The sequence below is a fragment of the Empidonax traillii genome, unplaced genomic scaffold, assembly GCF_003031625.1.
Source record: "Empidonax traillii isolate 1590-97213 ecotype Southwest subspecies unplaced genomic scaffold, ASM303162v1 scaffold351:size1117198, whole genome shotgun sequence".
NCBI classification, from domain to species: domain Eukaryota; kingdom Metazoa; phylum Chordata; class Aves; order Passeriformes; family Tyrannidae; genus Empidonax; species Empidonax traillii.
The window spans coordinates 289109-315298 of record NW_020955544.1 but is presented as its reverse complement, the minus strand read 5'-3'; the positions used below and the strand labels follow the sequence as shown (position 1 = coordinate 315298).

Genomic DNA, 26190 nt, shown 5'->3' with positions numbered 1-26190 from the left:
CACAATTTCAGCTAAAGTAGTGTATATCATAAAGGTAGTTCTTTAGAAACACCTGTCAGCTTCAGGGAGCACCCAGCTCTGCCTACACACGGACATGTTAATTGACTGTTTGCTGATACGTGGACATCTGTGATTCCTCGATGATCTCTGTAATCAACACCTGCTTAAGAGACACATCTGGCAATCAAGTATATGCAAACCACAGATCTAAGAGAAACGAGAAGGAGGTCTATCAGAGGAGTGGAAAGGCAGCAGTAACACCTCTTTCTCAGCCAAGTACTGCTAAAGGTGCCCAAATCCACCACCGATCAATCCCAGGATCAGCTTACAGGTTTTGACTTGCGTGAACTGTGAAAGCAGCGGGCTACTCATGAAGTTACAACTACAGCCAAGAGTGAAAGCCAAGTCCAGAGCAACCTGTGCAGAAGTCTGTAATGCTCTGGGAAATGTAAATTAGTATATCTGTGTTCAGGAGAAAAAAAGCAAGCACACAGAGCCTTGACTCCAGTCAAGAAAGATTTCTGAGACTGAACCAACTTCTATGTGTTTCTCTGCTTAATGGGTGCAAAACCATTTAATGAACCTTCAGCAAAACAGTCATAACTTCTGAATGAGTATTTACCAAAAAGTGGAGAGGTCAGGCGCCCAACAAAATGGGGCAACATTTTGTAATTTGTCCAACAAATGGCCAAGAAAAACACCCAACAAGTGCAGTAACTTATCATCCAACTCAAGGAACAACTGCCTTAAAAATGTAGTATTTAGAACGAGTAGTTATCTGTGATGTTCAAAATCATCCACTTAGGTTTTTTAGAACCAGCTGCCACTGAAGAGTCTGTAAACGAAGCATTTTAGCATATTCACGTTCTAGTAAATGCCTGTGCTTCTAATAATGACACACTGCTTATTGCCAAATGGCTTTTTATAGCAATGGCAAGAATCCCTGAGCAGCTCTGATAAATTACTATTTGAGGGCCATTAGTTCAGCGATGCTACACCCTGAGAGATTACTCTGTGAGATAATGAGAAAAATTGCTCAATACTCTTCCACCTTCTGTATATTTGGAAAATTCAAAATCTAAGCGCTTATCACAGTTACAAATAATCTCTAATAAACCAGTCGATGACTAATGCAATCTCTGGGAGTTTGTTATGATGACTTTTGCTTTTTGAAGGAAGAGAGGGTGTTACTTCCTTGAAAAATCCTGGCAGATGAAAAGAAAAAGGGACTAGAATAAGACTAAGAACCTCCTTGCATCCAATCATGAGGAATAAACTAGACAAAACAGTAATCTCAGCTATTAATCTGAATGATAGGAACACTTCTCTTCTGGCAACTTTAACTGGCACTGTTCTGGCACCAAATTGAGATCTTACTGAGTGCTATTTGCATAAATATTTCATAGCACCAGGCTCCAACAAGTGAGTTTAACATAAATAGAAAGTGTTTTAAAATGGCAATGATAAAAAAAAATACCTACGAGAACTAAGCCTAATGGTTGATCACACACCAATGTTAGAGTGTACCTGTCAGAGAGATTGCCCATACACAGAGACACATCCACAGAAAAAAACCCCAAATGAACTTTTTCTAGAATTCTGGGATCATTTCTGAAAGAGATATTGTAGCACTGTAAGGCTGTGAATTCTTCACTTACCCCTTCTGTGCATAACCACGACTTGTGTAGTCTATCAACAAAACAAGAAGAATGTTCAGCTCATTTTTCATAACCTGCCTAGACCTGATTTTTGGTTGACCTATGTACAAGTTGAGGTAGGACTGGTTATATATTTGCTTATATATAATGTTTCAGTTGTTTTATAATATTCATGTTTTTAAGTGAAATCTGAAGTTCTCTTTCGTAAACCACGTGAAGAGCACCGATCCCCCATCTTTAAATTACAGAAAACTAATATTATTTTTGAAATCAGATATGTGTTAAGCATGGCATACTTCATCTAATGAATATATTTACTGACAGATTGACATAGTCTTTTAATGGAAAATTTACTACACAAACAGAATAATTAAGACCACCATGCTTATTATGCTAAGCATATTATAATAATAAATTCTACTAATCTTGCCAATCTAATATAGTTCCCATTTGTCATTAACTCTGACTCATCCTGAAAACATTTAAAAATATAACTATCTCCAGGTGTGAGTTTTAAAATTTCAAAAGTTGGCACTTGCATCCCTTCACATCACTTCTGAGAGAAAAAGAACTTTTTATGTCATGATTGCTTACACAACACATCAAAGTGATATTTCCAATACTGCACCTGTGTATCACAGTTCTCAACTCTCAAATTTGGGGGAAGGAATTGTTTATGTTCAGATTTTTCTGCTGGGTTTTCTGTTTCTTTGTTTTGTTATTTAAATGTCAGAAAGATGTAAGTTTTTGCTTTGGACGAAGAACTGCAAAGTTCTCCTTGATCCCACAGCACTGGGAAGGGTCTGACCTAAAATGAAAGCAGTGTTCAACACTCCATTTTAACAGATAAACTCCTCCCTAAATATCTTTGCATTTATATAACGTCTTTGTGACCCTAAGGAGAAGGGCTGAAAAGAGTCAGAAAGCTGTGAAAAGAGATGGCATCCCAAAGGAATGCCTCTGCTCAGTGACCAGGATAACTGTTAACTATCAAGCTGGAAAAATACAGTATCTTAGTGCCATAGTTCAGCAAGAATTATAAATACATAATGCCAAAGGACATAGGACTTCCTCATAAAATGGATATCAGTAATATAAATCTCTTAAATAGCATTAAAAAGAAATTAAACAGTTCACTTTGCCCTCAGTCTGGCTGCCATTTTTTTGGGTTTAAAAAACCCTACTTTCCTTTGTGTATTTTCTACTAAACACATACTAATCTCTGACAAAAGTGCAACAAAGTAACATGGAAGGAGAAAAAGAAAAAAAAAAAGAGAGAGAAAACGTCTCATCATGTTTGGCTACTGCGTCTTATTCTTTCATCTCTGAGTAAAAACTGGGACATACTGTGATATATAACTTATTGCCATACTAAAAAAAATAAAATAACCTTTCATAGAAAAAAAAATTGATTTTTCATAAAATGCTACTTTCTTTGCTGCATGCTTAAGATAAAAATCATTAAGGAAAAAAAAATTTAGAGCAACAATACCCTTCAAAATTTTTCAAAACGTTCCTCCCAGATCTATGATTTTCCCCCCCAAATCTAGGAAGTGCTTTGTGCTCTTCATTCTCTTTGGGCATCAATTAATAGTTTTAGGCAGCAAATACAAGATGTAGAGATCAAATTTCATAAACGCGTTATTTTTTATATCGACTCCTTACGTCAGTACTGCGCAACAAGCCAAAGTGACCTGTGTCACCACTAGAGGAGCCAGCGGTAAAAATGAAGCATAACCAGGCAAACACACAAGTTTAGTTCAGTCAAACACGTTGCCACTTCAGTCAAATTTCAGAAAAAGTTTTAATGTACGGTAAGAGTACCATGTAGAGTAGGTGTAAGAGTATTGCTCGGACTACAGGATTAAATGGTGTATATTGAAACAAAGAGTAAAACCACCTTTATGTGTAAGTAATTATTATTTCATATATCTGTCTTGCCTAAAATATAAGCATGACAAGAGTGAAAATTAAAGCAAACTTGTCCTCTTCTCCATCATACTGAGCTAATGTGTGACTTGTCATTTGAGAAATTATTTAATATAGCCACATTAAAACAAAAATCTTTTACCTGAGGATAAAATTTATTTTCTATCAGTAAGAGTATGACATTTCTAGAGTAACTGCGGAGAGCTTAGTGACTTGATCTTCTCATTTCCGCAGGAAGATCAGATCCATGACATGACAGCAGAGCACAGACGGACACTGCTGTGGAAGGACATCTCACCATCGCTGCAGATTTCACTCTGCAAGCAACTAAAATCCCTTTTGCAGCTCTAACCCAAGTTGGACTCTGATCCACCATCACTCTGATCTCACTATGGCAAAGAAAAAAAGAAGAAAAACTAGATCCATGCAGGAAAAACTGAGAGCTAAAACAATCACAGGCATAGCAGGCAAATGCCCTCAGATGCCACCCTGGCAGTGTGCAGCTGCTTGGGAGCAATTGCCTGTGCGGGATCTTGATCTGCTGCTCACTCACTTATTGCTGCTTTATTATCCTGCTCTAATCACGGGACCTAGATACCAAGGATTCTGCCTTAATCTCCCACTGATGTCCCTTTAATCATCCCATCAGTTCTGTGTGCACTGTAAGGCAGGATGAGGTCACTCCATCTTCAGTTGGGTGGTGTTTGACCTCACAGCCCCAGCTGAACAGAGAGCAGCTGAACAAAGTCATCTTCGCTTCAGCAAGAAAGTTACAGAATGACCAGTGTGACAGACTGCCAAGGCTTGATGGGCACCAGTACAATCTGTCATCTCCCCAGAGGTGCTTTGTCTTACTGATTCATAAAAAAAACCATTGCTTTGCAACTGGCAGCTGGTATTATTGCTTATCATTCAGTTAGCAAAACCACAAAGAGAATCTGACTGATAGAACCTGTATGCTTGTGGCACTCCAAAATAATGCTTTAGCAGGGGAGAAAAACAAGGGAAGTATATAATTTATAGTGTAGGATACCAAATACAAGTCAGGGTGGCACACACGTAACGCTGTTTTATGTATTCACATCACTTACCACTCTGGTTTTCCATATCTTGACCAGAGTTCTTCAGTATATAAATAGCAATAGGTATAAACCATTTCTCTAAGAAACAGGTTTATATAATATCTTTTATAAAAAGGCTATGACCAAGCAATACTGATGCAACTTTGTATCTTGCACTTCCTCACGTGAAAAATATTCAGTGCAACACATAAGTTAATAATTTTTCTAGATATTTACTCTGGAGAACTGAAATCCACTTACAAGCAATCAATGTGCAAAATACATTAGACAAAGGTATGTAAAATCATATGTAAGCAGGGCCAGTTTTGTTGCTGCTATTGAAGAAAACAGAGGAAGAAATGGAAAAAGATCATCCTCACTAGTAAAATTCTAAATGTCAACCTCAGTACTTTAAAATAATATTTAAAAAAGAAGAAATCCTGTAACTCTAATTTAGGGTATTTGAATTATACTTTTTATGGTACAACTACAGCATGGCCAGGATGGGACTGTAATTCTCTGGTAGCACAACACTAAATGGCAGCAATGCCATCTCCTCTGTAACTGCTGCAGGACGGCCCCAAACCCTAAACACCATCCCTGGTCTCCAAGATTGCAACGATGGAAAGGAGAGTGAGGAACAGATTGCAAACATAGTTATTAAGAACATAGCAACACTAAAGTGCATTTAAATAAACAACCATCAAGTACATCCCTTCCCCCACTGCTGCCTCTCCACAACTCCCCGTTCATTACTAAAGCTAGTTTTTCCATTTTTCCCTATTTATTACTAATCCTTTCAAAACCCCTTGCATTCAGCACACATGAGTAGTTCTGTAATCAATTTCCACAGGATTTAGAACTCCTCCTTAAAATACACAGGGTTTTCCCGAGAGATGTAAAATAACCTTTCAAGCAACAAACCATGCATAGTGCCATCCCAATCCTGCAGACAGACAAGGGTTTTGCTGTGTTGTGCAGCAGCAAACTGGAATTAGAGATACTCCCATTAGGTTTGTTTCAGCTACTCAGAGCCCCACGGGACCAGAAAAACTCTCAAGAGCAATGTGGGAAAACCCACAGAGGCAGGATATTAAATTATTCATGGAGCAGAACTACAAGCAAAAAATGGAGCCAGGGAGACCCACTGTTAAAATGTCCCCCTTCATGACAGAGAGAAGGATGTTTTTCCCCATCCTTCTCCATCCTCCTCTTTGCTCAGGTAAAGCCACATGCAAGGGTTTTAACACCTCAAAAAGACTCTGGCACAACATCCAAGCTCAAACTTACACTTCCCCAGTGAACCTGCCAGGAGGCGGGGAAAGGACAGATTTCTCACCAGGGAACTGGTCCTGGCCCTTGCACTCAGTAACTGTCTTGTAAATCTGTCAAGCACTGAAATATAAATATTGCAAAGTTACTCTGAAAGGACAGTAGAGTGTCTTAGATAGTAATCGGGCCATGAAGAGATTATAACATCCACATTATGAGCACTAATCTCTCTGCAGCCTGTTGATGACATGACAATACCTGCACAGCCTGATTAAAAGGCAGGTATTGAATAAATCATTCTTTTGCTATTAAAAAAAAAAAAAATAAACAGTTGTTCAAAATAAATTTCAGAAAAGGCACAGAGGTAATAAACAAAAGCATCAGAGAGAGGTAACCAGCATAGATCAGTAGCATCTCAAGATGCAGAATGGGCCAGCTTCCTTAAAAACACCGCTCAAAATGTGTTATCTTGCATATGTTTACCCTGAATAACATTAAAGAAAAGTTTCAGTTTTTCAAAACAAGCCTAAAGCAAATTCAAAAGAAATACCCCCCTCCAACATTATTCCAAAGTTCAATAAAAAGTTGAGTAAACAAAAGTTTAATAAAGAACAGTGTGTTGAAAGATGGGAATAAAGAATTAAGAAAAGAACCAACACCTCACTTCTGCTTTTCTCTCTCTCTGCTCATTCTCTACCTAGAAATCAGGTTTACACTTTATTACCATGTTATACCTTTTCAGCATCAAGAATGCTCCTTACAAGAACTTACCACATAGTATAATATTGTGTCATGAATTCAGATGAGCTCACCTAACCAAATGCCTGCCTGACTTTCATCTTGCTACTCCTTTTATTCACTCCACGATCAGGAATTTTAATGTTTTCCCCTGTAGATATTTCTTTACATGTAGCAAGCTTTAATTGTTGCATGTTGACTCTGCTACAAAAAAGAAGATGCTGACAATGAAAACTTGCTTAAAGGCTGTTACTGAACCTCAGTACTAAGGGGGTTACAAGGCTAAGTGATAAAGTTCTGGAGACGGCTGTAAAAGAAAGGCCTTGAAATGGAAAGCTCTCCATAGGAAAAAAAAAAAAAAAGATCAAGAAGAGGGAACTGACTTTGTTTTGAGCAGGGAAATAAGAGGATATACACAAAAATAGCAGTGTCAGCCAAGGTAATCACATTCTTTGATTTCATCTTAAAGAAATCACAGGATAAAAAGACACCGAGCACCAATATTTTTCTTAGGTACTGCACATCTAGTGACATCCCCTGCCACAGGATACAAGAGCTCTGTAAGATTAAAACATGAAATATAACCATGTGCATGGCTATTTGAACCAGTCAAGTACAAAGCCACTCCTCTCCCCGAGGTGTTACTGCTCACCATGAGGAAACGCTGGCTGATGGAACTGAGGAGGAATCTCCCATCACACTCTGATGTCACCTGCCTCTCACCTGTCCCCTGTCCCCATACACAAGCCACACACACCTTCTGGATGTGACAACTCACGTGCTTCCCTACAGCAAATGGGACAAAAGCCTTACCTATGGGCAGTGCCCACTGGCAAGAAAAACCCCTGGAGAAACAAGAAGAACATGAGGATCCGGGCTGGGGTTCTGCCTGCAGAGCTATCATGCTCCATTTTCTGTTCTGAGGTTTTGGACATAACATTCATAATATTTTCAGGATGGAAGAGGAAGATGGGAAGAAAACCTGTAGTAAGATTAATTGCAATATTTTTCAAATTTCCAAAATTTGAAATCTCTTGTAACATAAACACTCAATTTACAACATCAATGGAAAACAAACAACTTGGTTTCTTCTTTTAAGTTAAGTCAGATCCTTATATTAGTTTACCCTAATTTAACACTTTTATGCATTAATACTTTTTCAAGCATAAAAAAGGATCAATACAGCTTATTTCATTAACATTGGTCAATCACAATTGGCATAAAACAACTGTTTTCATGTTTAAAAACACTGACCACGTTAACTATACACTAATTAAAAATTTACTGCAGTATTAGCACAGCAAAGTCTCAGGGAAATCACTAACACAGCCAAACGAGGGCACAGACCTACTGTGCCTTCACGATAATGCCTTTCAAATTAAATATACCAGCCTTTTCACATTTCCCTCTGAAAGAATGGAGCAATGCTGTAATTAGGATGTGCTAACTCAAATGTTTGTGCAGTTTAACCTTTTAAATAAAAAACACGACTGCACTTGACACGTGCAGGCTGTGCCTGCATTTCCCATTTCCTCCAAAACCAAGCACAGACCATCCTGCCCACAGCCAGCCATCCGCAGAGCTGTAACAGGAATGTGTTTGCCCTCTGATTTATAAATTACACGGATGAGCACACTCAGAAAAACAAGCTAAAATGAACACACTCTTAATAGTTTCTTTAATTAACACTTTGATTAACAGCTGCCAATTTATCTAAGGGGCTGACAGGACTGCAATCAGCTGTTTAAGCTTTGATTGCTATTTTCTCTCTTGCAGTCTCCCCATCCGAGCTGTGGTTTCAGAGCACTTTTGCAGGGCGGGGGGTTAAAGTTTCTGCAGGGAAAAAGCCCAAAGCAGTGTCTGGGTACTCACACAGTTGGCCCTGCAGCTCTGGAGAGGTGCAGAGCAGAGCTCCTCAGGTTGTCCCTGTCCGTGGCCAGCTCGCCTGCCTTTGGAGCTCTGCCAGGGCACTCCAGTGACATTTCAGAAGGGCTCACGGGGGCCGCTTGCAGCGCTTAATCCCTCGCTGTGGGATTATCCACGTCGTGTAGTGCAGCAGCTCCGCCAAGGCCCCGCGGGCAGCGCCACCGTCCGCGTCGGGCCAGCTCACCGCCGGTGCCCCTGGGCCTCTGCCCAGCCTCAGCTTCCCCCACAAACCTGCTGCCAGACACGGCCACGGCGTCAAGCTGTGGGGATGCTCTGGGATTCCCACGGCGAGGTGCCAGGCCCGTGCCAGCAGCTCCATGGTGATTCCTACAGTGAACATGCTCATCACCCACCACTCCACTTTGGGTCGGTTCCCCCGCAGCTGCATCACCCAGCCTGGGGGCACCCACCAGAGCTGCAACTCCTGGGGCTCGTAATGGCCTGGGGGGACAGGGCCTCTGCCATCCTGGCAGAGCACGGCTGGACACTCCCCAGAGTGCCTTTCCAGCAGCAAAAATTCACTCCAGTAGTTACTGTCCTGACTTCTGGATAGGTCTCCATATCCTAAATCTCCAGGCTCTGAGGTCTGACTGCCAAGCCCTGATTTCCACCCAAAGCCAGCGCACAGATAGTGAAATCTAATTTTTACTGAATTGTTAATTTCTGGACCTTTTCTTAAAACATCACTTAAAAAATTGCAGTGTATCTGCCGACAAAAGGAATAGGAAAAAAATGCTTGTGGTTTTTGCTCTTATTTTAAGTTACCATAGTCAAAGCTGAAATTTCTGGTCTTTCCTCACTTACCAGATTACACCGAAATTCATTTTTAAAACCAAGCAACTCACTTTTTCACTAAAATAAGAAGTTTGCCAAGAAGAGAGGCAGCCAGCTTGCACAAACACCTCTGTGTATTAGTATCAGTGTGTTAGCACATTACTTTCACTAAGAAGGGTTAAACAGAAGGGAGCAGCATCTCAGCAGATTGGGTTTTGTTTGGGCTGGGGTTTTTTTCCCCTTTATTTAAAGAAACATGCAGCAACCTGGAGGCTACTGCTCCCATTAACAAGCTTAGAAATTAATACTAAATCCTAAACCACAAATACTAAATTCTAATGTTCCCATATCTATGCACTCAGAATATGAGACAACCACCAGCTCCTCTGTGGCTCCAAATTTCAAGAAGTCGACAATTCACGTCACCTACTCTTTAATTGTTAAGGACAATTCAGGAATACAAAGACATTTCCTTGGATTATGCTGTTTTTAAAACACAACTCCTTCCATTGCTAAAATTAGCACCAGAGGCAGCCATGTTTTTGGAATATCTGTTTCTATTGTACACTCTCCTACTTCACACCCGTAATTAAAACTGGGTAAGACTCCAACAGATTTTAGTGGTTCACAAAATTCTTGACTTCAAACTACTATGTGGGGAACCAGCACTGATGTATTTGTCTTGAAAACTAGAATTCATCCTTCTTTAGCCTTTGATTTGGCCCGCTCTCATTTTAGGACCAAGAGGGCAAGTTAGTTCTATTTTGTTGCTTATTCCACAAATAAACTGACCAAGATCAGTCAATTTAATTCCCACATGGAACAATACAGAAAGCTGTCTTCCTTCTGGGTAAGAGCAAGGACAAAGAACCCAACTGCTGAGAAACCCCAGCATCTGGGCATCAAGGCAGGAACTGGAATGGAAGGGAGAGGCATGACGGGACATTCACACGGGGAGAGAACAGCCACGGCCCACGGGAAGGCACACAATGGCAGAGAGAAAGCAATGGGATTTTCTGCCTGTTTGTGTTATAGCAGCAGCATATATGCCAACTGTCTCAATCTGTGCATTTTTATTTACTATTTTCCAACGTCCAAAAGCTTCTGAGTAACATTATGCAGTAAATATTCATGGGGTTTCACCTTGAAATGGACTGTGCATGTGGCACAGCAAAATCACGTGCTGCCAGTGTACTGTGACAAACACAAAAGTGATTTTACTTAATGTAGTAAAAGCAACCCATTATATAAGGTAATAAAACCAGGGAGTTCTTTTCCCGGAACTAAATACTGCAAGGAGGTTTTAAGTTCTGTTTTCTATCAACACTGCTTAAAGTCATTAAAAAAAAAAAAAATCCCCCAAAATACCAACAGCATTAGATTCAATATAAACACTTATGCCATCAATTAATACTCGAGTTCTGAGGCCTAAAATTAGCCCTGCAAGCTGTGATAATACACTGCGCAGATCCAGGCACAAAGGAACATCCACCTGTGCACGCCGTTCGCTCCCAGGGAACGAGGCTGCAGTGAGGAGACTCCTGCTCTGACATCAGAAGGGCAGCACAGGCAGGGCACGAGGGAGAGAAGCAGTTTGATATGAATCACTGCAGAGAATCTAATTTTCAGGTCTTTGGTGTTGCACAATCACCCAGGAGGGACAACCCGAATTGTGGTGGAATTGCAACAAAATTTCTTCCCTTGCAATGGAAGAGAAGTTTGCTGCCTACTACATCAGATAATGTAAACAACAGCATCGACCTCCTCCTTTCTATATTTCCTCACTGAACATATGTACCACAAAAAGATATTTATATAACTTGTGGTATTATCAGTACACATACACTTACAGCAGCTCTCCTGCATGAATGAGTACTGCAGAGTGTTAAGAAATGGAAAACAAATGAACAAACAAGAATAAAATGGGGTAAAAGTTAACTCTACAACCTGAAGTATTCTGGCACATTTTGCATTACCAAGAAAATTCTTTTTTTAAGATTGGCTAGCGAATTTTAATCTTTTACTTACATTTCTTGTTTTGTAAAAAAGATATTAATGCAGCTCTACCACATCTCCTTCCACTTGTCTGTATTTTAGTGTTCTATATTTTGAAATTAGGCTAATTTTAAGAAAACTGAAGCGCTGGACGGTGCCCTCCCACTCCCCTGCTGGGAGGTGTCCTAAAGATACTGGGGATTATCATTAGCATTAAAATCAGCATTCAGACAGCAAAGGTAGGACCTTTCCATGTTCTTACAGGAGAAAGGCAGGAAGATCTTTGCTGGCTGGTCATCATGTGCACACTCCAGCTCAGCTGTGCCACATGCATGTCTTATTAGGCTGGCAGGCAAAAAAAAAAAAAAAAAAAAAAGGGCAAAACATGACATGAAACCTGAAGCTACGTCTGTGCACAGAACAGGAGGTGCTACAAGGGGAAAGCAGTGGCAAAACACACAGGACAAAGCCACAGACAACCAGGCTTCATTACCTCACTGCACATGAAAACTCACTTATCCTTTCTCAAAATTCGGCATCTCAGGCATCCATTTCACAACCACTGTAAGCTGACTGGTGAAGAGCTAATACTGCCCCAGCAAAAAGCATTCCTGCCCTCTCCCCGAATCCTGACCGCTCAGCCCCAGCCTTTGCACCATCTGCTCTCCCCATAACAAAGAGCAGAACCATCCAAAGGCCCGACAGTCTCACAAACCAAATGCCCACTCGTGCCAAAGCTGGTAATTAACTGAGCAAGGACTAGCAAGAATTAAACTGTGACTTGATCCCAGGGAACAGGCTGGAGGCCTAAGCAACTGGGGATGACAAAGAACAGCCTAATGATGAGTTCACCAGTTCCTAGAAGCTTTGAGGGGTACACACAAAAAAACTGGACTTCCAAGGAATTTCATGTTATTGGTATCAACACTGCATAAGCTGGGCTTACTTACACTGCAGCCTGCTTATGTTTACATTTAGTACTGTCTATGATGATTCTGTTGTAAATATTTTGCTTTGAAGAGATTGTTTGGTTACTGGCTACTATTATTATTCTTCCTGGAAGGAAGAGAATGATGGGCCTCAAGCCAACACCAAACCTCTTAAAGTTGATCAATCGAGAACTCCAGTGTGGTTACTTGGAAAACTGACTTTTGCTGCTATGGGGGGTGCACAGAAGGAACCCTGCCAGGTGCTACAGGACACCACAAAACCAGCCTTAGTGAACAGCACAGGAATTTCATACAAAAAGTAGTGCTACTGCCTTGTATTTAAGGTCTTCTGTATCGTTATTATCAGGAGTGCTCTGAAGCAATTAAAAATTCCCAGAACCTCCACAACCACAAGGCAATAGATTTTGAAATCAGTGGATTTTTCTCTCTAGCAGTTGCCACTTTGGAGACTGTTCCACGTGCTACAGAACAAAACAAATACATCAGGCAAGATTACTGGTTTTGGTGTTTTCTTTTCTTTTCCAAGTGGGCAAGCTTAAAAGTTCCTCAGGTTTCAGAAAACTGGAGCGGGTCCAGAATAAAATGGATGACTGAGTACAGAGGAACAACTTGATAGGCTTGTTGGTGCACAATCAAGTGACAGCACTTTATGCCTTAGTATCAACTCCACTTACACAACATGCTTGTTTATACCTGAAATACAAAATATAACTGCTACTCATGTAGCACATGTGTACTCACAGAAAGTAAAGGTTTAAGTACCCAACTATGTCATTTCCAGGGACTAAAATCAGAAAAGGACATTTAGTACATTAGATTTTAAGTGTACAGCCACATCTATGGTGGATCACTGGCACCTGGACAACTGGAACAGGGCAGAGGAAATAGCAAACAGCCCAGGAGCGACTCAGGGCTTTCAGCATGTCCTAACTATCTGCCAAGCGTTCAACCCTCCTGGGTACTTTCTTGTGAACACAGAAAAAGGGGATGAGTATGGCCCATCCTCCATCTCAACACTGACCAATCCTATGGAGAGCTGGACTGAGAAAAGAGCTGGTCACTACTAAATGTAAGCAATATTAGCTGGCATTCTCAGTCCATGGCAAGCAAGATGTGGGCATCAAGCCTTGCAATACATCACACACAGATAAATTTATATAATATCTATAGCTATTAAAGCAGTCCCAGGTATTTTTAGAAGCTGGACAGTGGATTGCTTTGTGACCCACATGATGACCTTTGGAGTACATGGCACTGTGATGGGGAGGGGACTGAACTGTGGCAGTTTAAAAACCTTTCCTCTGACCTTAGAGGCCAGGGAAGGGCCCGTGTGGCATCCTTCCAGGCATATACACGGTTACATGGGGTTTGTCAGAGGCTGTAAGCCAAAATGAAACTGAATGAGTGCTAGCTAGTCCCATGCCAATGACGAGCATGGCCAGAGCTCTAGAGAGTACTATGAGGCTTCTCAATATCATCCAGGAGAGTGAAAGAAATGAAAGCAACTACTTCACCAAGTCCACCCTAATACAGCAGAAAACCAAAATGCTTAGCCTAGAAACTCAGGCGAAGACTTGAGCCACACAGCAACAAAAGAGGCTCAGCCAGTTTTCCTCTTAGCAGTGAGAGGAGCCATGAATTCCCTGTGAATACCTACAGACAATGAACAGCTCCTAAAACTCTCAATGTGTATCCAGTAAAACTTCTGGCCAGCTCAAATCCAGCTCCACAAATAATCCACAAACACTGGGAAGTTCCAGGCTCAAAGGTGGGAAGGGTGCCCTCAAAGGGGCACACCTTCTACCTAACGCACGGAATTCACCACAACACACCATGGAAACCGGGGCTTTTCCCAGAGCCAGACATGACAAACAGGTTCTTTGCAACCTTCAGGGTCACACATGGCACAGAACCACTTCTGCCTGGCAGAGGGAGAAAATCCTGTAGGGTAAAACCATAAGAAGGTGATCTGGCTGAAGGAGAAGGTTTCCTTTCCAAAAACTACTTTGTATAGAATTTTGAGTTAAAGGTTTTCTGACAATCTTGCCAGACAAGGAGGAAAAACTTAGTTTTGTAGGAACTGCTTCAGCTCTCCAGGAACCTGGTCTAATTGCATCCTTTATAAAGCAGTGCAAGGAGTGTCGTACCAATCTGGGCAACTCGTTATCTGTGGAAAGGAGAACAGAAAAGAGGACAAGAATCTCTTGGCAATGGTTCTTCTTTCTCTAATACATCTTGGGGAAACAAAATGTAATTGCATTCTTTGTGGCCAGCAGCTCTCTCAGACACGGCAGAACTCGCATGAGGCAGCAGAACAGGCATAGTTTATCAGGAGTTTACATATTAGACACACTGATGGCTTTTTCTCCTACATCATTTTGCTATTGTTCAAAAGATTAACCTATTGCCCTGCTGAATGACAACTGGAGGAGCATCTACATAAATTATAGAGTAAAAATATTGATTTTCTATATAAACACTACATTATGTTTTTGTTTCATCAATAGGAGATAATAGGGTTTGGAAGTATTTTGGCCGTTACTGCCTGAGATAGCTAATGATGGCCTATTAGTCACTAATAGTATCACAGACTTATTGCATGTCATATTTATCTATTTCTGTTTATTCTCTAAATTTTTTAAAGATATCTGTAATTGTTTCACATTGTTATGGATAGTGTAAGAGCTAATCCAAGATTGCTATTAAAAAACTGTTTGAATCCTTGCTATAGGTAGACACAACACATTTAGGAATCTGAATTGACTTCCAGGCCATTTACACTCCTTGGATATAATTATTTAGTGTTAAAACTGAACTAAGCCTAATGAAAACCTTAAAAAATTGGCATTATTGTGTTCTTTTGAAAGTGATTTTGAGCCTGCAATTATCTTTTTTTTTCCTAATTTTTTAAATTAATCATATGGTTATTGATTGCTACTCATCAATAAACTTACAGGTTTCATTGTATAAGAAGTGTTATACACTCCCTCTTCTGGTAATATCTTAAAAACACAGTTTCTAGACTTTATGTGTATCACGTTAGACTTTAAGTGTATCATATTACTTGTAAGAAAAAGATCTCAAAGCAGTATCCTGTCAATATCTGCACACTTGTTTTTAAAGAGCCAGCAAACTGGTGATCAAAAATGAGTAAACAAATAACAGTGAAAATTACTTGATGTAATACTACTTAACTAAACTAGGTAGCAGCTACTAAAACCAAAATGTTATTGATTAATTTTAACTTGGAAATAAAAATATTGTCTCAAGTTTTTAAAAACGTGTGACACTTGCATGGCTACATTTTGGAATGCTGTCCACTTTTCCTGAGGCAGGAGTTGAAGAAGTTCCTACAGAATACTGCTTTTATGTAGGTCCAGCATCAATAACTGTCTTCCATCTACTACACTACCTTCTCTCCAGTTGTAGGGAACTGGAGGTAATTCCTCTTACTGCAAAAGTTGCTGACAGCTACACGTAAGTCCTAATCTCTAAAAAAAAATTACAGTACAGGAAAAGAGAATTTTAAAATAAACTTAAGAAGTCCAGTCAGAAACAACAAAAGGGACATATAAGAAAATAAAAGATGACCTATTAATAAGTGTACATACATATATCCCCTCTCTTTTCTCCCTTGATGGTTAGTGCCTGATAAAACCAGGAGATGTGTCGCTTGTTCCCCTCAACCCTACCAAAATGTGCAAAATCCCAAAATGTCATGACATTACACAAAACACGTTTTGGCATTGATGCCAAAACATCAAGAGAGGAAAAACTAGCAAAAAAGCTTTTGTTTGTTTTGCCCTGTTTATCCTCTTCTCCTTTCTTCCACTTTTCCTCCTTGTTACAGAGTAATAAAACCGGCACTGTACCTACTTCATTCTCCCTCCTCCAAGGTCATTTTCTCCTACCTTCCTTATTTAGCTTCCTCCTTATTGTCTTCATCTATTTCTTTTTAGATGTATTTTATTCAAGTTCTTTGTTTTACATCTCCCTTTTTAGCCATTCCCCCGTGTCCTCTCTTTCCCCTCCTCGGACACACACCCACCCACCCAAACTGCAAACCACTTAATTCCAGCCGTGCTGAGACAGCCCTGCCCAAGCTGCCATCCCCACCCTGCCCACACAAGCTGGGCACTGCTGCCCCAGCCAGGTACTGCACGGCTGTACGTTGGTAAAAACTGATGGCTAACAATGAGATTTTCTAACTGATCTATGAAGCTGTGCTTGCAGAGAAAAAGAGACTACCCAAAATGCAGCAGTCGTTTGAGAGTTGGATGCAGGGATGAGAGGGAACAGTCTGTGCAACTGGAAACTATATAATTCCATGGAAAAAAAAAAAGAAAAGGGGGCAAAAAGCAACAAAAACTATTTTCTTTGTGACAGTTCAATACTCAAAACCATTTTACGAGCTTCCCAGAATACTTCTCCCTGGAATCGCAAAGCGCTGTGGTGTTCATCTGAGGTTTGAAGTTCTTGGAATAATCTACACAGACCATGAGACTTCTCCCCAAAAAATTAATGAGAAAGTCCTTATAAATAATTGATCTGCATGTGGTTAGCTTGTGAAATTAAACTACTCCCACACCCACCCTCCAACACCAAGTTGGTATCTCTGTGGCTCTGACACATTCCTGTCTCTTTTCCACAGCAGCAGAAATCCTGCCCGTCTTTACTCCAATTCAGGTTTCTTCCACCACCCCAGCTCTTGAGCAGGTTGCAGTTTCATTCTTCTGCACTCAGCTTAGGGCACTGTGCCAGACCCTGCGTGCCCACAGCCTGCCCTCGCAGTGCGTGCCACCTCCTCTGGCCGGGCTCCAGCCTGGAGGAGTGGCTTAGAAAGAGCCCTTTTAGCTGTGAAGGAAACCTTCCAAGGATGTGGAACATGTAAGCTGATGCAGAACAGCCTTCCCTGAACCTGCAGAAAATCTGAAGCAATGGCTGGGAGAGCTGTGTCCTGCTCCACGTGCCCTTTCAGCTCGCAAAAGGAGTTCTGAGTGATGAAACTTAACACTGACTTTTTGATTGGTTAACTCTCTCTTTGTCAATCATTTTTAATTGTAGACCTGATGCAACTATCCCAGCTGGTTTCTTCCAAAGTGAATCTATAGTCAAATACACTCAACAGCCACTTTTATTGGAACTACTTGTTCTCTTCAGAACTTACTCCCATCTATTGACCAACATACTCACTTTCTCCCTCTTGTTGAACAACTGTTTTTGTAAGTGACACTAAACATGGCATTGCTTCCTCTTTTCTCACAAAGATAAATATCTTCATGTTTCTCCCTTTCCTCTTGTTCTTCCCTCTTCAATGTTTACCTTGAAAAGCAAGCAGTTGGTCCCAGCCTCCAAGAAAATACCTAACAAGGAAATCACTATAAAGGAGTAGAGTTTTAATGGAATCCTTGCATAATTTTGTATGGTAGATCTGCTTTAAATATTTTAACATTTTAATAAGAACAGAGTAAAACATATATTCTCTCTTCAGCCAGTATTAAATCACATGGATTTTTTTGCATCCAGGTCTTTTACAACGGTAGGACATCACAAAATTCAATTCACATTTAGCCAAAGGGGAGTCTAAAGCACACCAAAGCACTTGAAGTCTGTAGTATTTTAGTGAATATGGTATTGTAGAGAGAATAACGTGAGTTACTTAGTAAATGGTAAACAGAATACTCAGTATCTTTTTTAAATCTGAAGCTGAACATCCCTTCTTTTTCTTAGCTGATACTTTAAACTGCTTCATGCTTCAACCAGAGCTTGACAAATCTGTGTACCCACAAAAAAGGAGGAAGTTTTACTAGAAAACTGCCATCAACTTCTCAAGCAGACTCCCTAAGCTTTCATGTAATAAACAAAGACCACAGCCTTTCCATTTATAAAAATAACCTTCCGCATGTGAACTGTTTGTGATGTTACAACTAACCACAGTGCTCCGTAAAATCTGCATGGCACATCTGCTATTCAGCTAATGGCTTTGGGGTGCGCATTTCAAAGCTCAAAATATAGTTACAGAGTTTCTTTCCAAGTCATAATACTTTTATTTTAAAACTGACCAAATAGTCATCTGAAACATTTTTATGTCATCCCTTTCTGAAATGAATTCTGTGCTGACCTCTGATCCCATTCCCTTCTGGGAATATGCCAGGATGATTCTTGCAAAAGCTACAGAATTTCACAAATCTCTACCAAGAAATTAAAATAGTTGTTGCTGGACCCAGAAACTAAGATCCAACTGCTGCTGGACTGTGAGAACTCTGTGTATTTAAACAGAAGCTGCTGAAGCTGCCAATGATAATTTGTTAAATCATATACTTTAACTCCAGTCATAATACGCCAAATGCCACCTGTGCACGTTTGGCAATATGCTTGGCAGATTGCTCCAGCACATCTGTGACACACCACAGAATATTCAGGTTTAATTTTGGTTATTAGACTACTACGGAAGATTACTGATACCCAAGAAAATTCTTATGATTGATACAAAACCTTTTCATACTGCTTTAAAAAGACATTAGTGAACAGTGGACACTTAATTACTGAAACAAATTGCTTCCTGCCAAAAGCACGCAGGCCATAATGAAGGCTTATCCCTCCAAAATGCGGATGAGCTCAGGCAATCTCTCATGAGGAAAAAACCACACACAAAAAAAAACCCCTACAAAACAAACACTCCAATCCTCAGGTCCAATGGCTTTGGAACAAGATTCAGTACATTCCTTTCTTTTCTTATCTGCTTCAAATGCTGCCTTACACAAACACTTTATCTTTGACTTTGTAATCCATGAATCCATGCTAACAAACTATCTATTCTAAACAAGCACATCTGCTTAACTCTGAAAAATGAAACTTAAAAGTATTAAATTTTTCAAAACCACTAGCTGCTTCCAAATTTAACAGAAAGAGGGTAGGACGAATTTTTATTCAATTCACAGTATGTCAGAAGAATCCAGATATGTAATGCTGCAGGGAACATAATACTTAAATTACACGATACAAATCCAAAGTACAAGAGCATATTGACAGAGATAGTTAAGAGACCATTTATCCCAATTAAAATCACAAGTATCACATGTTCTCTCCAAATCCAAGCACTTAACAACACCACCAAAAATCCCTTTATGACTCACCAAAGTGGAAACCTGCTAACTAAAGGCGGGCGTGAGCCCTGGCTGAGGGAGGAAGGAGCACAGTTACACAATTAGATGGAGGAGATTTCCGAAAGACCTTGCACTGACTTGTAGGATGGACCCAAGTAACACAAGCCAACATCTCTTTCTCTACTGCCAGGATCTGCCCTTTGAGTATAAGGTTGTGTGATGACTTCTCTATTCCCATCTCACAACCTCCTAGAAACCATAAAAAGATGGGCAAATCTCTACTGTTATCCCATTTCTGAAACCTGTGCTTCAGGTTTAAACATGCACTGCTTGGAAAGAGCAATGTTTAAGTGATCCCCCACCAGCTCACGGGGCAGCAGCAGCAGGCAAAGCTCATGGTAGTTGCTCACCTTTGCCACCGTGCCAAACCCATGGAAGTTAATCAAAACACTCAACATAGCTTTTTAATGACTCAGCAGCCCAACACACTATCATCATCTCTTTCCAGCATGTACTGTATTCATGGTTTTCACAATCACTACGTGACTCACAGGCACTCTCAGTTTAAGTTTTACAGGTAGCCTTCGTTATTACTGCTGAGAGTCTAACCCTGCTTTGTATTTAAGGAAACCGAGGCACAGAGGAAACAAACAACCCTGGACAAAAAAAAAAAAAAAAGAGGAAAAAGGAGAAGGAAGAAACCCCACACATCTCTATGCTGATGCTACTTTGACACTGCTAAGCTCTCCCTCTGAGCCACAAGCAGCCCAGCTGGGTCAGAGAAGCAGCTCTCCTCAGCCAGGAGGCTGATAACCACAGGGAGATGTGATAAACCCGCAGAACGGCTGAAATGCCAACGAAAGGTCACACAGCCCAAAAGCCATGGCACTTCAGGGCTTCCACGAACAACCTGAAATAACTGTCACGATGGCTTCCTCAAAGAGCAAACCTCTCGGTGCAGCACAAGAACTGCACTAAGCATGTCTTCGTGGGAAGGAGAGAGAGGGGAAATCAAAGGGACACAGGCACATCCTGCTGTTCGAGGAACGTGACAGCAATTTGACAGGGCAAACTCATTTTCACCGTAAGAATTTATATATTAAGAGAGAAAACTGCAAAGACTTCAGAAATGTATACCTGATATAAACACAGAGAAAGGGTCTATGTGGCACAGAAGCTGGAAAGGCTGGAGTGTAGAGAAATACTCCAGCTGGAGAAAAACAGTGTGCTTTCTCAGAACAGGTCATCATGATAAGTGATCTCAGGTGCTTCACCCACAAGACTCAATGCCTGAATGAACACTGTATCTGCTTTCCATCTGAACTGATCTTGAGTCATCCAGAGAAGATGCTGATACCATGAAAGTGTAGCCATTCAAAAAGCAAGCAGCAAGAATACGTGTAATAAAGGGCTTCAAACACTTGCCCAGCACCCCAAATGAAGAAGCTGGGATCTGACAGAACAGGGGATTTGTCTTGAAACAACTCTTCCCTGGCTGGCTGGCCTGCTCCTGCCCCACCATGTCCCCAGCAGCACTGCCACCCTATGTCAAGTGGCTAAAACCCTTTGAGGGCACTGCCAGCCAGCTGCTGTTCACAGGCTAGAAGAAATACCACAAGCAGACTTCAGATCTCTCATTATATTAGACTGCTATTAAAAACTATTTTGCATGTGGTATCATGCATATCAACTTTATAAATCAATGCTAGTATATAAATTTTTAAAATGGTAAAATCATACCCCAAATGCACAGTTGGATTGCCTCAAAAAGCAGAATTTAATTTTGAATTAGTATCTTTTCTAGTCAAATCCATGAAATAGAAACGTATCTGTTACATACACAAATCTGATTTGTATCAATAAAGTATTTTACTAAAAAGGTGAAATACTCTAATGAATAAGGTTATATTTAAATTATTTCTGACTACTCGTGGTCCAGGGAAAAAAGCAAGGATATGTCCTGGAATGCACTTTCAGCCTACCTAGTTAAGTAGTTTATTACAAATATGCTTTGGAAGAAATTAATTAGCTCATTAGGTTTAGCTAATAGTTTGTTTAGCCTTCCTTTGACAAAAGTGACATTTTAAAATAGCATATTCTACTACTTCAGAAAACAAAATCCCACATGACAAGTTTCAAAGAACACCAAGTACAAGCAACACACACCACCAGGAACTGTAGAGTATTTTAAGAGATTACTATTTCTCTAATAACAATTACAAATAAAAGACCCTAAGAACAACACCAAAACATACAGTTCATTGATGCACTGTAATTTTTCAGAATTTGATAAAGTAACCTCTCCTTTATCAATCCCTGAAATAATACCACCAATAAAAAAACTTAACTCAGGGCAAACTGACTGTGATGAATCCAAAGGGTGTTTTACTTTCTTGTTATCATGATGGCATACTTTTTGTTTTAAAACAGCTGCATGTTTTCACTTCAGCAATTTCCTTCTCCTGAGCTACACTGTGTTTAAAAAATAAGAAAAAGAGATCATTGCCTGGTAATTGATCCCGTGCCATATTTATCAGCTTTCTCTAAAATAAGGAACAACTGCGTAAGGATTTCAAGAATGTGAAGGCTGATAGAAGGTTTTGAGAACTAGTGCTACACAAAATCACCAAGTCAGCCTTCTTACCTTTCTGAGGTTATTAGTTTGGCAAACTAAGGTCCTTTAATGATGTTCACCCCACCCAAGCCTGTTTTTCTCATCAGAATGACCCCGCCTGTTTCCTCTGCACGCCACAGCCCGTGCCGAGCCTCTTCATTGTTCAGAATGGGCTTAAGAAATACTAAGAATAACCTCCTCATTTCCAACTCCTCCTTCTATACTTCTCTTGAAGTATGAATCTGCCACTGATGTAAGGTTTGCATCAGAGAAAGTTTCATGTTTAGAGATCGCACTCCTACAAAGTGATACAGAATGGAAACATTACGTTAATATTTATTACTACTTTTTAAAATATTTTCCATACCTTTGTTTTGTAGTTCCCTGTCCACTCTGTCCCTTCTAAATGGCAAACAGTGCTTACAGAAGAGTTTGAATTAACTTCGCAGAAGTCTAACACTGGTACAAGCAGCATTACAACATGCCATGTTTCCGTGTCCATGCTCAAGAGCCAGTGCAGCACCTAGTCAGCTCTGGAACTGCTTCTTCCATCTGCCCATGAGGCTGTCGCAACAACAGCTATGATACTGGTTCCTACCTACTTGTCAGACAGCATTTGGAGATCACCTGCTCATTTCACAAAGTCAACTCAAGTGTCTGCAGCCCTCCACCACTACCAACCCGAGCCAGTTCCATATTACTGACCTCAAGGTGGAATATTGAATATGCCACCACTCAGAACTGGGTACCATCCAGTCCTCCCCCTTAAATTTATTTTAACTGTCAGAATCAATTTAATACGATATTTTAGAAGGACTTATTGGACATCTTGAAGTGATATTCAGTGACAGGTGAGGAACCACACTAGCAAGAGGTGGACTTCCTCTAGGCTAATAAAAAGGCCTATGGCAACCAGAGTAAGAAAAGCAGATGTCCTTTTCTTCTGGCTTCCAACAGCCCTGGAGACTTATACTCACATAACTGTAGGTTTTTTAAAAAATTTATTAGTATAGCCCTCCACAGAATAACAAGCAAACTAGTAAGAATTATGACACAAAACCTATTCAGATTCTTCTCCGAGCCACGCTGTGTGATGCAACTGCTGGATCCAGCAGCAAGGGTAGGGCTATAATCCACAAGGCAATATAACACAAAACCAAGTGAGAGGCAAGGATAAAAAGTTCACCCTCTGCAGAACACAGAAAAAAGACCCTTTTCCAGCCTGAAGGAAGCAGAAGTGAGTCTATCTTTCCTTGCCAAAGGGCTGGATTATTTAAGATGCAAGAAAAAGTATCCCCTGTTCTCAATGTTTCCTGCCCATATCCAGCATCTTATATCCTTGTAAACACCAAAGCAATCAGTGCACTGGCCTAGAGAAAAGAGAACATGCACAAATACATGCACACAGAGGGAGGAAGGAGTAGGTCAGAAAACGTTCTGTTCATCTTTTCTATTAGCACTTAGTCAGAAGACATCTCATGAATTTCTCCAGAAAAAAAAAAAAAAAAAAAAAAAAAAAAAAAAAAAAAAAAAAAAAAAAAAAAAAAAAAAAAAAAAAAAAAAAAAAAAAAAAAAAAAAAAAAAAAAAAAAAAAAAGCTGAATTCCAAAAACTTCCAATCCAAATTCTGGCATGAAATTGATTGAAGTTAATTTCTAGTCTTGAGAGGAGCATGGAAAAGCAGAACTGTCCCAGTTAGGTTTGTAGGAAGTAACTGAGCACTTAAACTGGCTTAGCACTTCACATTTTCTCAGGCCTCTGTAAACACTGGCCAATCAACACAACAAGAGCTTCCTCACATAGTTTATACACAAAACCAAAAGACCAGTAAAAAAAAAAAAATACAAACTGATACTTCTGAAAATAAATAAATAACCTTACTGGCTACTGGAAGCTTACTGTATTTTACAAATTTTGTTGTAAGTTTAGCTTTCAGCTCAAGTTCACAGTTCACATATGTAAAAATAATCTGTCTAAACACAAAAGGAGAAATGACACAGAGGCACAAATACACTACACATACTGACTGTGAAATACTCTAGATATGTCATTTTGAAACGGAACTGTATGTATGCAGCATTTCAAGAAAGCATTAAAAAATTAAAAAGAACAAGACCTTTATGTAATTGCATTACAATGTATATAAAATGATTAAACACAGGTTATGTTCTTTGACATTTTTTATAATGTAATGATCTATGTACCATCAATTTAAAAAAAAAATTGCCAGGCTTAATCCTGATTTAACCTCACCCTTAATTATTAAAAATAGTTAAGCACTTACCATAATGTGATTGAAATGCCTGTGGTTTTACGACCTGATTACAGTGGTTACACATCACCAAATAGAAATCATCATGAGCCGGGCAAAGACCAAATATTGGCATATCTAAAAACAAAAAGACAAAATGGCATCTCTCAGCTGCTGACAATTATTGAAAAACAGTTTAATTACCGAGCCATGACACCAGTGTTGAATCATAATTTTAAGACATTTGTATCAAATTTGAAAATGAGGAAAAAAGAGCATATAATGCAATAGATAATTTTGTGCTGGAGTATAACAAAAGCAAAAATCTTCCTACAAAGATAAATGTAAAATGAGTGATTACTTGTAGAAAACATCTATTAGAAAACTGATTTAGGACTGATTATCTTATACCAGATGCAAGAATGTAATAAAAAAAGACTGACTTCAATTGACAAACACAACATAAGAGGGGATGTTTTATGTATTCTGAAAGGGGTTTGGATTTTATTCCAATGTCATTAAATGAATTCAAAAGTGAACTTTATTTTCTATTTAATTTTTTTTTAAACCATTTTAAACACACAGTCATTTACCAGGCAGTATTACATGCCTAATGGTTTTATTTGTTCAACAGTGCATTATAGTCCAGCCATCTGCTGCCAGAGATCCATGTAACAGCTATACAGGAGAGAGAACTGGAGATAACAGTGTGTCAGAGCATGTGTGGATTTTGGAGATAACACACATACTTGTAGACTTTTACTAATAAAATTACTTTCTACAATTTTGGTTTTAAGAATACAGTTTCCTCATGATATATTTAACAGTTATAACTGCATTCAGAGATTACTGGAGCAATAAATTCAGCATTTGCTATACAACTATACAACAGGTATATTACATTTATATTGCTAAAAATGTTACTCAATAATTAAAAGACAAAAAAAACAGGAAACTGCAAACATAATATGTGGCTGTAACACTATTTAAAGGTTTAAAATTGTTATAAGCAAATTTATTTTCCTATAGAAACCCTCCAGTAATAGATTTATCTTAACAGTAACTTAGAAAATAAGTTAAACTTATTTACCCCTGTGCTAGAACTGACCCCAGAGCTTTGTTTTACATCTATTGATTTATGTATATTTTTAACAGCAACCACAGTTTCGTTCATAAATAGAACACCAATTGTGAAATAAATTGAGTGTGCTGCATGCTAGGAGTGAGTGTGACATAACACAAGGTGGCTACTGGCAGAATGACACCCATCAGTCCTGTAGAGCCCCGTGGACTCCACTTTATTTCTCACAGACAGAACACATCCACACCAAACTTCCAGAATTAAGAACTCCCCTTGTAGTACGTATCTTCATCACAAAAAATTAACTACTTTTCTTTAAAAAACATACGGTTTTCCAAAAACCTTACCAGTGTTACACCAAAATTAAGCACGATACCTGCAGTAACAGCTCCAACCGGATTTTGCAGTTGGACGCAAATGACCAAGGAAATCTGACTCGGCTGAGAGAGATCACAGCTACACTCATCTAAGTCACAGGCACCTTTTTGCAACTGAGGTTACATTAAATAAACAAATCATCTGATCTGCACTTCATTAAGTAGCAAGTCTTGCTTATTTATTTATAAGAATTTATTTTAAAAAAGCATTAAGACCTCCAGCACACTCAAGTACAGCAAACTAAGCACAGCCAGTAAATATATGCTGAGGAGGGGAGAGATCAAATAGGAATAATAAGCTTCTATTTTTCAATATCTACTTTCCATGATGTAATATTAGGCTAGGTAAGAAAACAAGTATAAACTTAATATCATTGCTAGTATTTCGTGCAGCTCTTCAGGTATGCCTGCGTATAAAAGTTTCCACCCGGCAAGCAAATACTCCAGGGTCACTTCCAC

At 39.6% G+C, this 26190-nt stretch overlaps 1 protein-coding gene across 4 annotated transcripts in view; it reads right to left on the bottom strand.

Moving 5' to 3' along the window:
- The window catches only part of ATXN7 (ataxin 7), an 84445-nt gene that overhangs the window by 9079 nt on the left and 49176 nt on the right, over window positions 1-26190 (bottom strand). For 3 of the 4 annotated variants that reach the window (XM_027892409.1, XM_027892410.1, XM_027892412.1), the window contains one exon: window positions 24307-24411. The exons of the other annotated variant lie outside the window; for it this stretch is intronic. In XM_027892409.1, coding sequence (XP_027748210.1) covers window positions 24307-24411 — 105 coding nt within the window. The remainder of the gene's footprint in view (window positions 1-24306; window positions 24412-26190) is intronic. 4 annotated transcript variants of the gene reach the window in all.